Source organism: Ruditapes philippinarum, unplaced genomic scaffold (genome assembly GCF_026571515.1).
Source record: "Ruditapes philippinarum isolate M1 unplaced genomic scaffold, ASM2657151v2 ctg9825_1_1_1_1, whole genome shotgun sequence".
Taxonomy (NCBI): Eukaryota; Metazoa; Mollusca; class Bivalvia; order Venerida; family Veneridae; genus Ruditapes; species Ruditapes philippinarum.
In genome coordinates this window covers 1-14485 of record NW_026862238.1, presented here as the reverse complement: position 1 = coordinate 14485, position 14485 = coordinate 1, and the positions used below count along the sequence as shown (strand labels likewise).

At 30.5% G+C, this 14485-nt stretch overlaps 1 protein-coding gene across 1 annotated transcript; it reads left to right on the top strand.

Annotated features, from left to right (window-relative positions):
- The first annotated feature begins 687 nt into the window (after positions 1 to 687).
- LOC132718360 (uncharacterized) lies at positions 688 to 1979 on the top strand. The gene is made up of 2 exons (XM_060702061.1): positions 688 to 1242; positions 1353 to 1979. The coding sequence occupies exons 1-2, from the start codon at positions 688 to 690 to the stop codon at positions 1977 to 1979; spliced, it is 1182 nt and encodes a 393-aa protein (XP_060558044.1).
- The last annotated feature ends 12506 nt before the right edge of the window (positions 1980 to 14485 follow it).

The following is a 14485-nucleotide window of genomic DNA, read 5'->3' as shown; positions in this document are numbered from 1 at the left end:
TAGTATCTATCTTTCAAATAAGATTTATTCCAATGGCCCTTGCAGACATGCCTAAAGCTTTTGGAGAAACTAAACTGGCAAAAGGGTACTTTTCACATTTATTCAATACGACAGAAAATAAATTAGTAGAACTCAATCATCTACCTGACATTAAGTATTATAACCCCGACAGTTTGAAACCAGAATCACGTCAAAGGTTTTTAGAATGGTACGATAGCAATCGGCACAAACACTTTTCACTGCAGACAGAATTATGATGTTGATATTCTTAGAAAATGCTGTCTAAAATTCAGAACACTGTTCAAAGAACTCACTCAAACGTCGGACAATGATGGAATAGATCCATTTGAGAAATGCATTACAATAGCATGAGCTTGTAATCTTGTTTTTAGGAGCCTTTTCCTGGATCACGAAACTATTGGTATCATTCCATCTCATGGTTACCGACCAGAGGCTAAACAGTCAGTCATGGCTTATCAATGGTTATCCTACCTTGCATTTGAAAGACAAATATATATCCAACATGGCCGAAATAAGGGGGAGAAACAGATAGGACCATATTAAGTTGATGGGTACTATGAGACAGCAGAAGGTCACAAAGTTGTTCTAGAGTTCCATGGGGATTTCTGGCATGACTGTCCGAAATGTTTTTCTAAAAACACAATTAATGGGGTCAATGGATTATCCATGTCTGAATTATACACACACACCCTTGATGAGCAAAAGTATCTTGAATCTGAAGGGTATATTTATGAATGTATATGGGAATGTGATTTCAAACAGAAATTAGAATCGAATCCTATCATGAAAAAGTACACCGAATCTTTGGAAATTGTGTCGCCCTTAGAACCTAGAGATGCATTCCATGGTGGACGTACTGAAGCATTTAAAATGTTTGCAGAGTCCACGGCTAATACTCAGATTAAGTACTTCGATGTTACATCTCTTTATCCCTACATCAATAAAACAGGGAAAATACCCTTAGGCCATTCAAATATAATCACTGAACATTTTGAGAACGTAAATAAATATGAAGGGTTAATTGAATGCAAACTTCTACCTCCAAGAAAACTCTACATTCCTGTTCTTCCAACTAAATGCAACGGTAAGCTTATGTTCACTCTATGTCGCACCTGCAGTGAAACATATGAAAATGGAGAATGTCACCATGGCAACGATGAAAGGGCTATTACAGGCACTTGGGTCACTGATGAAGTTAAGATGGCTACACAAGGTCACAAGGTTATAGGTTACTTAAAATTTACGAAGTATGGCATTTTAATGAAATAGCTCAATACGACCCTCGTACCAAAACGAGTGGGCTTTTTACAGAATATGTAAATATTTTTTAGAAAGTTAAACAGGAAGCCAGTGGTTTGCCAGACTGGTGTGAAAATGAAAAAGACAAACAATTGTATATTAAGCAGTATTTTGAAAAAGAAGGTATTTTACTGGATTATGATAAGATTGAAGAAAATCCTGGTCTGAGACTTTTAGCTAAAATTATTCTTAACTCTTTCTGGGGGAAATTTGGACAACGTTCCAATCTAACGCAAACAACCTTTATTGACGATCCAGCTCAATTTGTTGATATGATGACATCTGACCAACAAGAAATCAAGAACGTACGTTTTATAAATGATGAAGCAGTCCAATTAGACTGGGCATATAATACTGATTTCATAGAAACTTCAGGTAGAACCAATGTTGTTGTGGCTGCATACACAACAGCTCAAGCCCGTTTAAAATTGTACAGTTATCTACAACCATTAGTTGAAAGAGTTTTGCATTGTGATACCGATTCTGTTGTGTTCACCTCTGCACAAGGTGAATGGGATCCCCCATTGGGTGACTTCCTGGGAGATTTAACGGATGAAGTTCCAAACAATCAAATAACTAGAATGATCACTGGGGGGCCTAAGAACTACGCATATTATTTAGAAAAACAAAAACAAAAAAGGTCAATCTTCAATTTATAAAGTCAGGGGAATAACGTTGAATTTTAAGAACTCAATGGACATTAATTTTGATACACTGAAAGATATGGTAACAGGACAAATGCAAAACCAATGCATTAAAGTTGTGGACAGAAATAAAATCGTTAGAAATAGGGAAACTTGCTGCATCATAACAAAGACTGAAATAAAAGACTATCAAATTGTGTTTGACAAGAGAGTGATCTCTGAAAACTACAATTCGTTTCCTTACGGTTATAAGTCATGACTGTATTGAAAATCACATTGTTTAGTTTATTGTAGCCTATTTATTTAAAAGTATACGCATTGTATTTATGTATTTTATATTTGTTTCAATTATCTAAGACTTGCATAATCTACGTTGTTATAATTTTAAATAAAATATGTCTAAAGTCACAAAATTTTGTACTGCTTTTATGTTCGTTGTATTTACCCCACGGACTGTAGGTTAAAGCATGAACACATCCCTGCGTGAATTAGTAGCGTTAAACAAACAGGTCGTTGTATGTAGAATGTACGCTTAGTTTCCGCGTAGTTGCATTTCAAAAGGCCGAGTTAAATTATTTTTCGTCTGATATGAAATTCTGGCTTTACTTTAAAGAACCAATCAACATAGCCGCTCATTATTCCTTTAATTGGAAAAAGAGCGTCTGCTACAAAAGTTTAAAATACTAGCTTAAATCAAATATTTGTAAAAAGATCAAATTTTGGCGGACAATTTAAAAATATCGTCTGCTAGATATACCAATATGGCGGCGCGCTGTCGTTACGCTTGAATGGTTCCGATTTTTTACTCAAAAAATGTGGTCTATCCTTCGGCCCTTGACTACTCATGTGTATGGCCTAAGTCATTTTTGTTTGTTTCTAATTCAATAGGAATATTAAAATATTAAAGGATGTAATGTGATATCCACTTTACTATAATTGTAAGTACAATGTTTGGCGTCTGTATTTGTTTGTAAAAATAACAAAATTAAAAAAACAAGAGGGAACATTGTTATTTTGGCGGCAGAATAATTAAAAGATATGATTATGTGTGTACAATACAGTGTTGTTCATGCATTAGTAAATATTTTGACACTTACTCAAGAAGTAGTTTTATTTAATGTATCTGGCCCTTTATACAATATCATTGTTATAAAAAAACTTTCATTCACAACAGTGTCTACAATTTCAATAAAACTGCAGACAAAGCATGCCGATTTTAGCTCGTCTGTTTAGAAGAAAAGGTTAAGCTATCATGAGCGCTGCGTCGTTGTTGTTGTTGTCGTCGTCGTCCAAATACTTAATGTTGTCCATTTTTTAAACATCGCAAAAGGTATCAGCATGAAACTCGGAATATATCGTTTCAAGTTGCAGTTTTTAGACATTCACAAAGTGCATATTTCTGAAAGAAATATTTTTGGAGTTATACCCATTTTTAACTATGAATTTGTAACAAACAATCGTTATCTCCTCATGCGGTTCTTTTTTGTGTAAATATCTAATTGTCTTTTTGCACTCCTCGTTCACAGCAATGTAAATGTTATAATAATGGATATATACACTAGTATATTTATATACAATCATTAGCTAAAGTTGTATATTAACGGTAATTGTATTGTTCTTTTAAACCTACTTTAAGGTGTTATTAAGCTTGTTTTATTTCGTTATCAAGTTGATATGAATAAACAATATACATCTGTTAATAACCAAACCTGCTTATAAACAAGATAAAATATAAAAAATGCATAAAATACGGAAAGGTCTGCCCCACTCTTTTATAAATAGAACATACAGATTTCCTGTAAACAAAGTATACCAGATGAAGACATCTACGAAACGTTGTACAATTTTCAAAAAAAGAAAATACACTTTTAGATTGAAACTGGAGTTTACTTCTATATTCAAACTTACATAAATAGAACATCGAAGATAAAATCGGAAAGATGGTTTCATATTTTTTGTGTGAGTATTATGGGTAATTAATTAAACATCTGTAGCACGTAAAACAGAGTGCAAAAATCAAATAAATTGTCATAAAAGTAGAAAAACATAAACCAAGTCGCATAAAGACTGATACTTTTAATAAATAATTTCTATTGTTTCATTTTTTTCTTAAAATACGTAATTATATTAGAATTATATAATTGTTGGATGACTTCATTTAATTTATTATTTTATAAGATTTTTTTCTTATTATTATAGTTTAAATATACAAATGCAGTAACACATTTTGAGTATTCGATATTCTCTATTCACAGTTCGCTTTTATCTGCTCAGTGCATTGTTGTTTTAAACAGTAATACTAGTAATTGCTTTCTAAATTATTTAGTTATGATTATAATTTTTGTTTTTTTAAAGAATAAATGTTACAACTTCCTTTCTTAAGATTTCTTTTCCTCAACTGATACACAAACAAATAAGAAAAGGTTTTCCAGCACGTTATGTTTAAAGCAATTGTTTTTGAAATGTTTCTGGCTGTCCAAGCAACCTATGTAAACTTCCCATACTATAGTCTAAATGTCTCCCCTAAGCAACAACTGTGAAAGTAAATAAAAAGGCAGACAGATAAAAAGGAAGATAAACGGCTTTAATATATTTTTGTGGCGTTTATGTTAAAATCATTTATAAAAAAGATAATCCATAATAATTATTGTCAAATGGCAACTCATAACATTTCATACATAATTATGAGTATTATTCAACATCATTAGTAAAGTCAATGGTCTATAAAGATTATTCCATAAAAAACACAGTTTCAAGCATTACTATGACCTTTCTTTTTATTTGATCATTATAAGTCAATCTTATATGAAGACATATTACATCTTCTTGTCACATATTCGTTCAAGTACTTTATTTCATTAGATGCACAGAACTGGAATAAGTTTTCCAGAACTTTATGTTAAACCTATTAGCTTACAAACTAATTCATGAAACCTTCATACATTGTTGGTCTAAACTTCTCACTTAAGCAACAACAGTTTACTGTCCACGTAAAATAATTGTCGGAACAAATTAGATAAACAGTAATACTGTTGTAAAGTATAGCTTTTATTTGATATCATAACGAAGTTTAAGTATTATATTATATCATAATTAAAAAGAAATACATTTGTAACCACAAATTATACAATAGTGAATTACATGTAACTTCATGACTTCAAGTGCCGGCGGCATTATGACCGATTTATTTATTTAAAAAAAGAAACCTCAATTTAAATAATCAAAACAAGTAGGATCATGAGGTGTCATCATAAAAGATTATTTAATATTTATTTAGTTCATTTATATTTCCTTTCTTTCTTTGAAATATGTGCTTGAATGTCTTTTTCTTTAATGCTTTCTAGAAAGAAATATATTTCGAACATATTAGATAAAACGTTTTCCAATAATATTATCTCATTTGGATATAAATTATTTGTTTTCTTACTCAAATTCGCTTTTGTTTATATTAACATAATGATCTAATATATAATTTCATCGAACCTTCAAAGTGTATCCTTTTCATTTTACTTTATCTCTTTGTTGTATTGTAAATTACAGTATTTCTGAGAATTTTATTTAAGTTTTTTTATAGTTCAGGTCAATAAAACTACAATAAACATTCCACACAATCCAAACATACATTTTGTAGCCATTAAAAGGTTTATGTAAACTTCGTATCAGACAAGTTAGATAGGAATGTTTCCATCAACCGTAGACGCTAGTTAATTACTAGCCACTTGAATGCAATAAAGCAGTAAAAAAATCAACTCAATAGTCCACGTGTTGATACCTTGATATTCTGTACACATATAATTCTATATCTTGTAATATGTGCTTAATGGTTTAAGAATCGTTATGTTTACTCATATTGGTATTTCTTTTCTTGTAATATTTGCTCGTTACATTTATCGCCAGCAACGTTTATTTGTCTGGCAGAATATAAAACCTTAGTCAGACGTTCTGTATATATTTTCGAAAGAACTTAAACAATCAATAATGACTGGATTGTTGCCTTCCTGAAATAATAATATGAATATAAATTTGGAACATATGATGTCCAAAACTGCAACCCTTTAATAATCCTTACCATGTCTTTAGGCATTTTTTACCCATGCGATTAGACTAAGTGCCGATGGGCAAACTTTAGATGAAATGTAAGTGATGATTGGAAGATTTATTTCAGGCAAGAGCAGGCAATTGAGAACCACATAAGTTCAGAAAGTTATCTTGATAAGTTACTCACATTACGGAATCTAAAATTGGTGGCGGGATTGGTACCTACGTTGGTTCCACTATTTTTTCACATTAATGTTGAACGTACACATCTGACCTTGACCTTGAAAACTAGAGACATGATTTATGCAGGTGACAAAAATGTCATTATTTCCAAAATATTTTAGAAATTCTTCTTGATTAAAGAAAATGTGCCATAGTGCATGCGTACATGTGAATGTGTGTAAACATACTTTTTTCACTATGTTACAAAACAAACTTGTTTACTCTTTATTACTCACCTATTGTTTCATTCAACTTCCGGCTTCATTTCTGAGCTAATTCTTGTCCTTCGTGTTCTCATATTTTTACATTTACTCTGCATTTATTTGTATGTACTGATTTCAAACTTATTTAAACAAATCAGATTATCTGCGATATCAACATTTCATTTTTATCTCAAAGTTAAGACATATTGTCGTCCAGCTTGGCAACTGAACTTAATGACTATCCTTTTTATGCAAACTCAAAGAATTAGCTCAAATGCAAACGCCATTCATTCATCAATTTTCGAAACATTTTACATAATTTGTTTCCAAAACACGGGGTTATGTAATCAAAGATTGACGTATGTAATTTGTTCACAAAAAGTGCCGTTGAGGAACTGACTCAGTTTTGCAAAATCATGAAAAAAGACTTTGACATGATTTGAGGAATTTCTAGATATATGTTAGCTTATTCAAATATCTGCTTTACTCTTTGACAGTCTTGTATTCGTGTAATAACATTTATAATAATATTTATTAAATAAATACAATATAAATAATAATGATCTCATATTTCGGACAGCAGCGTAGAATATAAAAATCTACACTACAAAGAAACCTACTTTTTAAATGCATGGGTTTTCAAAGCTTGATAAATTATTACACGGGTTTTGCTCTAAATTGAAAGTATTCAAGTTTATCTCGGATGAAGCAAATTAACATTTTTAATTAGATTTTCAATTTCATTGAAATTTCTAGGTTGATGTTATGTCGGTGATAGTAAAGAAATACAGATAATTAACTAACTCATTTTATCCAGAGACAAATGACATGGTACATAATATGATATGATAATTAATAATCATCTTACGAGTAACGGGAAATCAAAACGTCACTCAAATCTGGAAATATGATTAAAATCAATTTGTTACCAATAACTTTCTATAATTGATAACAATCAACTTTCTAAGACTGTTTTCTTTCTTCTTTTTTTTGAATACTAAATGGAGGAAAAAGAATTTTGATTTCAATCAAGCAAGCTTTAGTTTTTATTATGTATTAAGTCCTGCACATAGACAACGCTAAATTATTCTGTTACAGAAGTACATTTATGTTACATCAAACAAACATTAGAATATTAAACATACATTACAATTGTCGTTTTGGTAACTTTGGTTAATATAGATAGATAGATAGATAATTTATTGACGTATACATTCAGTACATAGTCATATTACCACATTTATATAGTACAATCAAACACAATATCATGGTACATGAACAAAGTTGTAGCACAAATTTTCAATTTACATATTTTTTGGAGAATGAACGTTAACACCATTTAGTGCTAAAGTGAGCTTATCTATTATAAAGCGTTTACATTCTTAAAGATATAAAAAATGGATTTTAAACTTAATCAAATGCTGTGATAAGATTCCATTTAACAATGTTTCATACTAGACACATTATCAAGTAATTTCAAGAAATAAACAATATCACTTTTAAATACAACGAGACAAATTTATACATTGATTTACAGAGCATTTAGTAGTTCAATTCGATGTTTTGTAGCATAATACAAATATTTACCTAAACCTATTAATTCAGACTTCTTTTCAGTACTTAATAATTCAATCAATTTGAACATATTTGGTCTTCTGTAGTAGTATTGCTTAATGTAAAGAGAACGTATATTAGAGTAACTATTACAAACAAATATAAAATGGAATTCATCTTCTATTTCATTACTACCGCAAAGCTGACATATGCGTTCCTCTCGGGGTAATCTATTAGCACCATATCTACCTGTTTCAATCCGAAGTTTATGTGACGATAATCTTAATCTTGCTATGCAATTTCTATAAGTTCTGTTATGGAGAATTTTCAGGTAGTTTGCCATTTCAAATGAGTTATGCAAATGTACATATATATTACTTAACAATGGACTGTTTGAAATATCGCTAGAATGTTTTTGCAAAAAGCAGTCAATCACCCTTTGTTTAAAAAGTTTAACAAAATATTTAGCTTCGTATTGAAATGGGTTGTTCCAAACATCAGAAAACCCGTACTCATTTAATATTCCATGTACTTTAGAAGCCCAACATTGATTGTTGTTTTCATGTAATTCAAACGAAGCGTACATAGCAGTTTTCAAAATGATATTATCGCTATTAATTATTTTAAGCCAGTATGTAATAATTTGCACATATCGTTTAATAAATAATGGATAACGACCTAATTCGCTATAGATTGCTGCAGTACAAGTACTTTGTTTCACTCCTAATATAGATTTACAGAATTTAAGATGTAATCGCTCTATATCCTTTGATTTAGAAAATCCCCAAACAGCACTAGAATAGCTGAGCACTGAACCGACAAAAGAGTCAAAAAGTTGCAACGCAATGCTAGGGGTTAACTCATATTTATTGATGTTCTTTAATAAAACAGACATTGCCTTTAAACCTTTACCAATTACGTATTGATTATTAAGTGTAAAAGACCCATTGTAATTAAAAACTACGCCTAGATAGTTGAAATTGTCAGCAATTTCTAATAGAATATCATTATAATACCAATTTTCATTATCTTTTAAAGGCCCTCTTTTCCTAAAAACCATTATTTTGGTTTTATTTGTATTCACCTCTAATCCCCATTTCATACAATATTCATATAATTTATTTAAACTGTTTTGTAAATCCATAGGAGTTTTAGCAAGAATAGCCATATCGTCTGCAAAAAGCAAAATAATTAAACACAAATCGAATAATGAAATACCACTATCAATATTTTCTTGTAGAAAAAGTTCAATATCCTCTAAAAACAGAGAAAATAAAATATAGCTGTAAACAATTATCCACACAGTCCGCTATTCAATTTTTTTTCTCAATGATCTACACATAGCTTATATTTATAAGTTTCGAAATAATCTCAAGTCCTACAACACGTATCCATAAATTGTTTAAAACATAAACAAATTTGTTAATTCCGCAAAGTTTATGTTCAAAATATTAGCTTATTACGTAGGAAATTTGAATCATCAGAGGGTCTTTTACAAAATATATATAACCCGCAGTTTCTTGAAATTTATGTTTTAATATATCATATTAAGTTTAACAGATAACAGAACGTTAAATTGTATCCTGTAAGTCTACAGGGGCGAGTAAATGTTCTTCACATCATCAAAAACATGACGTATCATGAATAATGTTATGGTGCTCTTAGATACAACATCAATATGATAACATTTCTAATGATTTAGTGCATATTTTGCAAACAAATAATTGAAATTTGCCATCAAAATCAATTAAATAGCAATTATGAATACCGGAGAATGTGTGACATTAAAGATGGGCAACTTACTTATTAATTACGCGAAAATGACAATAAAAATACAAATATAACAACGTTGTTATAACACTTTTTTTATTTCAATTCATATTTGAACAATACTAACAATTAAATCGGCATGTAACTACAACGCATTGGACACGATTGGTTTCAATTTTTATTGCTGATATTTTATCGTAACGACAGAAAGTTAAACTACTTTCTAAATCAAAAGAAATCCTAAATGTATTATAATTTAATCCGATACAAAACATATAATTATAAACATATTAAAATCATTTGTAAAACTAAATATTGACACAACTATGTGCCAATTTCAAAACAAGGACGAGAAAATATTAATTTTGTTTATACAATTTGGAATTTAATAAACAAATTACACACAACCAAAATAAACATTAAAACGATTTTAAAAAAATATTGGTTTATTGTGCTGGGATAGATCTTATAAAATAACAATTATAAATGATTAATCGCACAAATAGCCCCTTCAGTAGGAAGACTACAATGTTAATTGCATTGTAATGGAAGGGACAATCGGAAACTCCCCAGCTGGACTCGGTCACGCGAAGCAACGACGGGACGTAATAGATATTATTTATGCTTTAAATGTTAACAATCTAATATAAAAATATCATATTATTAAAACCGAATAGAAATGAAATTAGTTCTTGAAAATGCTTGTAAAGTTATATAACGTTCAAGTGAAACAGATTTCGTTATAAATGTTGTAATAGTACAATATTTATTAAATTCTTATAAAAGATTAAAGTAGTTTCGCCAACAAATGGTAAGCACACAATATAAAGGATACGTAAACTAACATATCTATTGGTGCATATAGGAAATGCAACTGTCCAAAAGTTCGTAGAACCGTCTGACATGTAAAGACATAATGTGTTTACCATATCCGTGATAATGGGCAATCACCTTGTTACTATTAACGCTTAGCCAGACGTTGAGCTTGAGGCAAGAATGAATCTCTTTTTATTTTTCATACATTATAGCTACTGGTTGCTTTTTGCCATGCCATCTCTTTTTTCAGGTGGGGTGGGGTTGGCGGGCAAATTCACCCCATATTTTTATCCATTGTCTTAAAATATTATTTCAAAAAAAATATGTTTTTAAATAATAAGTTAAGTTTTTCTATGTTTACCATTTTTGCAAAATTGAATGCACATTTTTCCGTCGCTTTGACAAATAAGACTTTGAACAATTTATATAATGTTTTAAACTTTACTCAAAGAATACCCAAAGAGTCAATATTATGTGTAATCAAAAAACGCAAATCTTTGTAATTTCGCCATGATTGCCAATCACGAATTTTGTTGCATTATGCAAAGATATTTTACATAATGCGCATCAGTATACATGCATGCCAATTACATGCCTCTTCAAACCATGCATTTGGTTGATGTAAATGTCATAAATATAATGTTACAGATTTAAATTCTATGTCTTAATAGTTCAAGGTGAAAGTAGATTTATCTGCGTGTTATTGCATAAAATGTCATAAATATAATGTTACAGATTTAAATTATATGTCTAAATAGTTCAAGGTGTAAGTAGATTTATCTGCATGTTATTGGTTAGAAATCCTTATGTCCACCAAGGACTATTATGCCCCAGAAATGCTTTGCTGATAACATGACAATGTTTAGATGCATGATTGTACTTTCAAAAACAGCATATTGGAAAGTGCTTCATTTTCTTTCAAGTTCTAGCTATATACTACCTGTATGTATAAATATATGCATTATTCAAATATGATTTCCTATTATTGAAGTCGTGAATAAGATATTTAAATTTTTGTCTTACTTATTTAACTCTATAATATGTATAATCAGTCTTCGTCTGCAGTGAGATTGTTAATTTCCTTATCATTTAGGACTTGTGAGATATAATTCTATACAATTGTGAAATGATAAAGTCAGATGCGAAATGATGAGTTGATAAGAAAAAATACAGCTGCAAAGTTACGTCTTATTATGCAAATTGGTTCTAAAAATGATGAATTCTGCCGTCTGTCAATGTAACTTGCAACTTTATTTCCTTGAATCGAACATTGTCACCGGAACATTTTACAGACAGTCTTGTTAGTATATGATATACGCTTATTTCTTCAGTTGTTAAGCATCTTAATGCACTAAAACCACTATTTAAAAAAAAACAACTTTACAACCCATTCCTTTCTAAAAGAGTAAAGGGGCATTTTCAAGACATACTGTGTCTTTAATGTCCTGCATTTAGCGTATTACTAATAAAACAAAACAAATTGAGTGGTTGATCATTCAATATCTAATTGTGTTTTATCTCATTATCAGGGATGCAGGGGTGTAATTAATCCACTGAATAAAAACAATACAAATGTTTATCAATAATGCAATAACAATTTGACGTGACTTCATCTGTACATTTTTATCATACACACATAATGTATGAGCACGCTAGAGTGAGCCTTACACTATAGGCACAATGAAAAAATGACTTTGTTCTTACTTGCCTGAGATCCCCGCCCCCACTACCAGTAAAGCCTGAATCATTTGTTTTCGTTTTCTACTTAATATTGTTTTCGTCTCCTATTTAATAGGAATATTAAAGGATGTAAATGATTATTCACTTTACTATTATTGAAGCTAGAATCTACAAACAATATTTGGCGTCTGTATCTGTTTTGTATTAATAACATATCAAATAGCAAGAGGGGAAATAGTTATTTTGGCGACACAACAATAAGAAGATATGATTGTCTGTGTACAATACAGTGTTGTACATGTATTATTTAATATTTTGAAAATAACATAAGATGCGCCTGGCTCTTAATACAATATCATTGTTATACACAAACTTTCATTCACAGAAGTGTTTATCTTTTGAATATAACTGCAGACAAAGCATGCGCATTTTAAGCTTGGTTTATACAGAATTTATTTTAGTTCGATTGTGAAGGAAGCTATAAGCTTATAGACACACTTTCGAATCCGTTCCTGGAACCAACCAGTACTGAGCAATGAGTGTAAAGTTTCTTGCTCAGGGAAACAACGACTTACTCCTGACGGGGTTTGAACCCATACGGCTAGCGATCATTAGATTACTAGTACGACGCGTTAACCACTCGGCCATGCCGCCACTCATTTTTAGCTTGTCAGTTTAGCGGAAAACGTGTAGCGATTATTATCGTCGTTGTCGTCGTCGTCGTCGTCGTCGTCGTACAAAACTGTAAATGTAGCTCATTCTTTTAAACATTGCAAAAGGTATCAACATGAAACTTGAAATACTTTATTATTTTTTCAAGATGCAGTTTTTAGACATTCGCATATTTCTGAAAGAAATATTTTGGAGTAATGCCTATTTTTAACTAAGACTTTTTTACAAACGAGCGTATATCCCCATGCGGTTCTCTTGTTTGTAAATATTGTATTGTCTTGATATACCCCTCGTTCACGGCAATGCTTATATTTAAATGTTATTAAGGATATTTGCACTTGTATATTAATACAAATATATTTATCAAAAGTTGTATATTATCGATATTTCTATTGTTCGTTTTAACCAGCATTAAAGTGACATTAAGCTCATATGTTTTTCGCTATCAAATTTAACTGAATTAACTATAAACTTCAAAAAAGTAAATACAATTTTAACCTTTACCCACCGACAAAAAGCTAATAAAAAGATAAATATAAAAACTACTTAAAATGTGAAAAAGGTCGGACATATAGTTTCAGATTGTGTCTGTGAGTATTATGAGTTATTAATTCGACAATATCACATAAAACTTAGTGCAGAAATCAGAAAAAATTGTCACAAAAGTAGATTAAACATAAGCCAGGTGGTTTGTTGACTTCCAGCTAAAAGACTTAATCACGGTCACGATACTAAATGCCAAAGGAAGCAAAGAATGGTTCAGATATATGGCCGATGAGTAAATATTTAGAAACCGTCGTATTAAACCTAAAAAATGAAACACAATTTTAGAAATAAACATGATGTAACAGTTATTTGTTGGATTTATAGATCTTTACATTGTATTTTTAAATGAACTCCACTGATGTCCAAAAGCCTAGAAAACATGAAATTTCTTTCTTTGATCAACTGTTGATCTAAATACACAAAGATGACTTATAGACAATTAAGAAATATAGTCAGGAAGGTATTGAAAATCTTAATTTTATGCAATTATTTGCCCAATTCGAGTTAAAAGCGTCACAACGTTGTCTTATTTTTCAAATCTGAGTCTTTTTCGCATTTAAAATAATTATTCTGGTAAAGCGGACTGGGCGAATGGTCTGAAATTTTGCACACAAGTTATTTGGTCTAGACTTAGATCAATTTATTTCAAGTCCCGTCATGTCGAAAAACCTTAGTGGAATTATTTTAATCTTAAAACCCTTGAATGATGATAATTTCCCAAAGCTGCAAGGCCAAATTTCAGAGAGTAAAACGAAAGTGCGGTAAAATCGACTATTATTTAATAAGGATTATACTTTTTTAAGAATAAATGTTATAACTTCTATGATATGGACACATCTGCAGATGTTCTTAAATTGAATTCTTACCATCTTATTTAAATATTAAATATTGCTTAGCCGGTGCCAGGGGGGCGCGGACGGTAACTAGCTTTTTTTTACTACCGTCCATGAACAGACTCAGTCAAACCGAGTTTGCAATATTTTCTATTATGCCAGTTTGGACTTCCTTATTTCTCTCTAT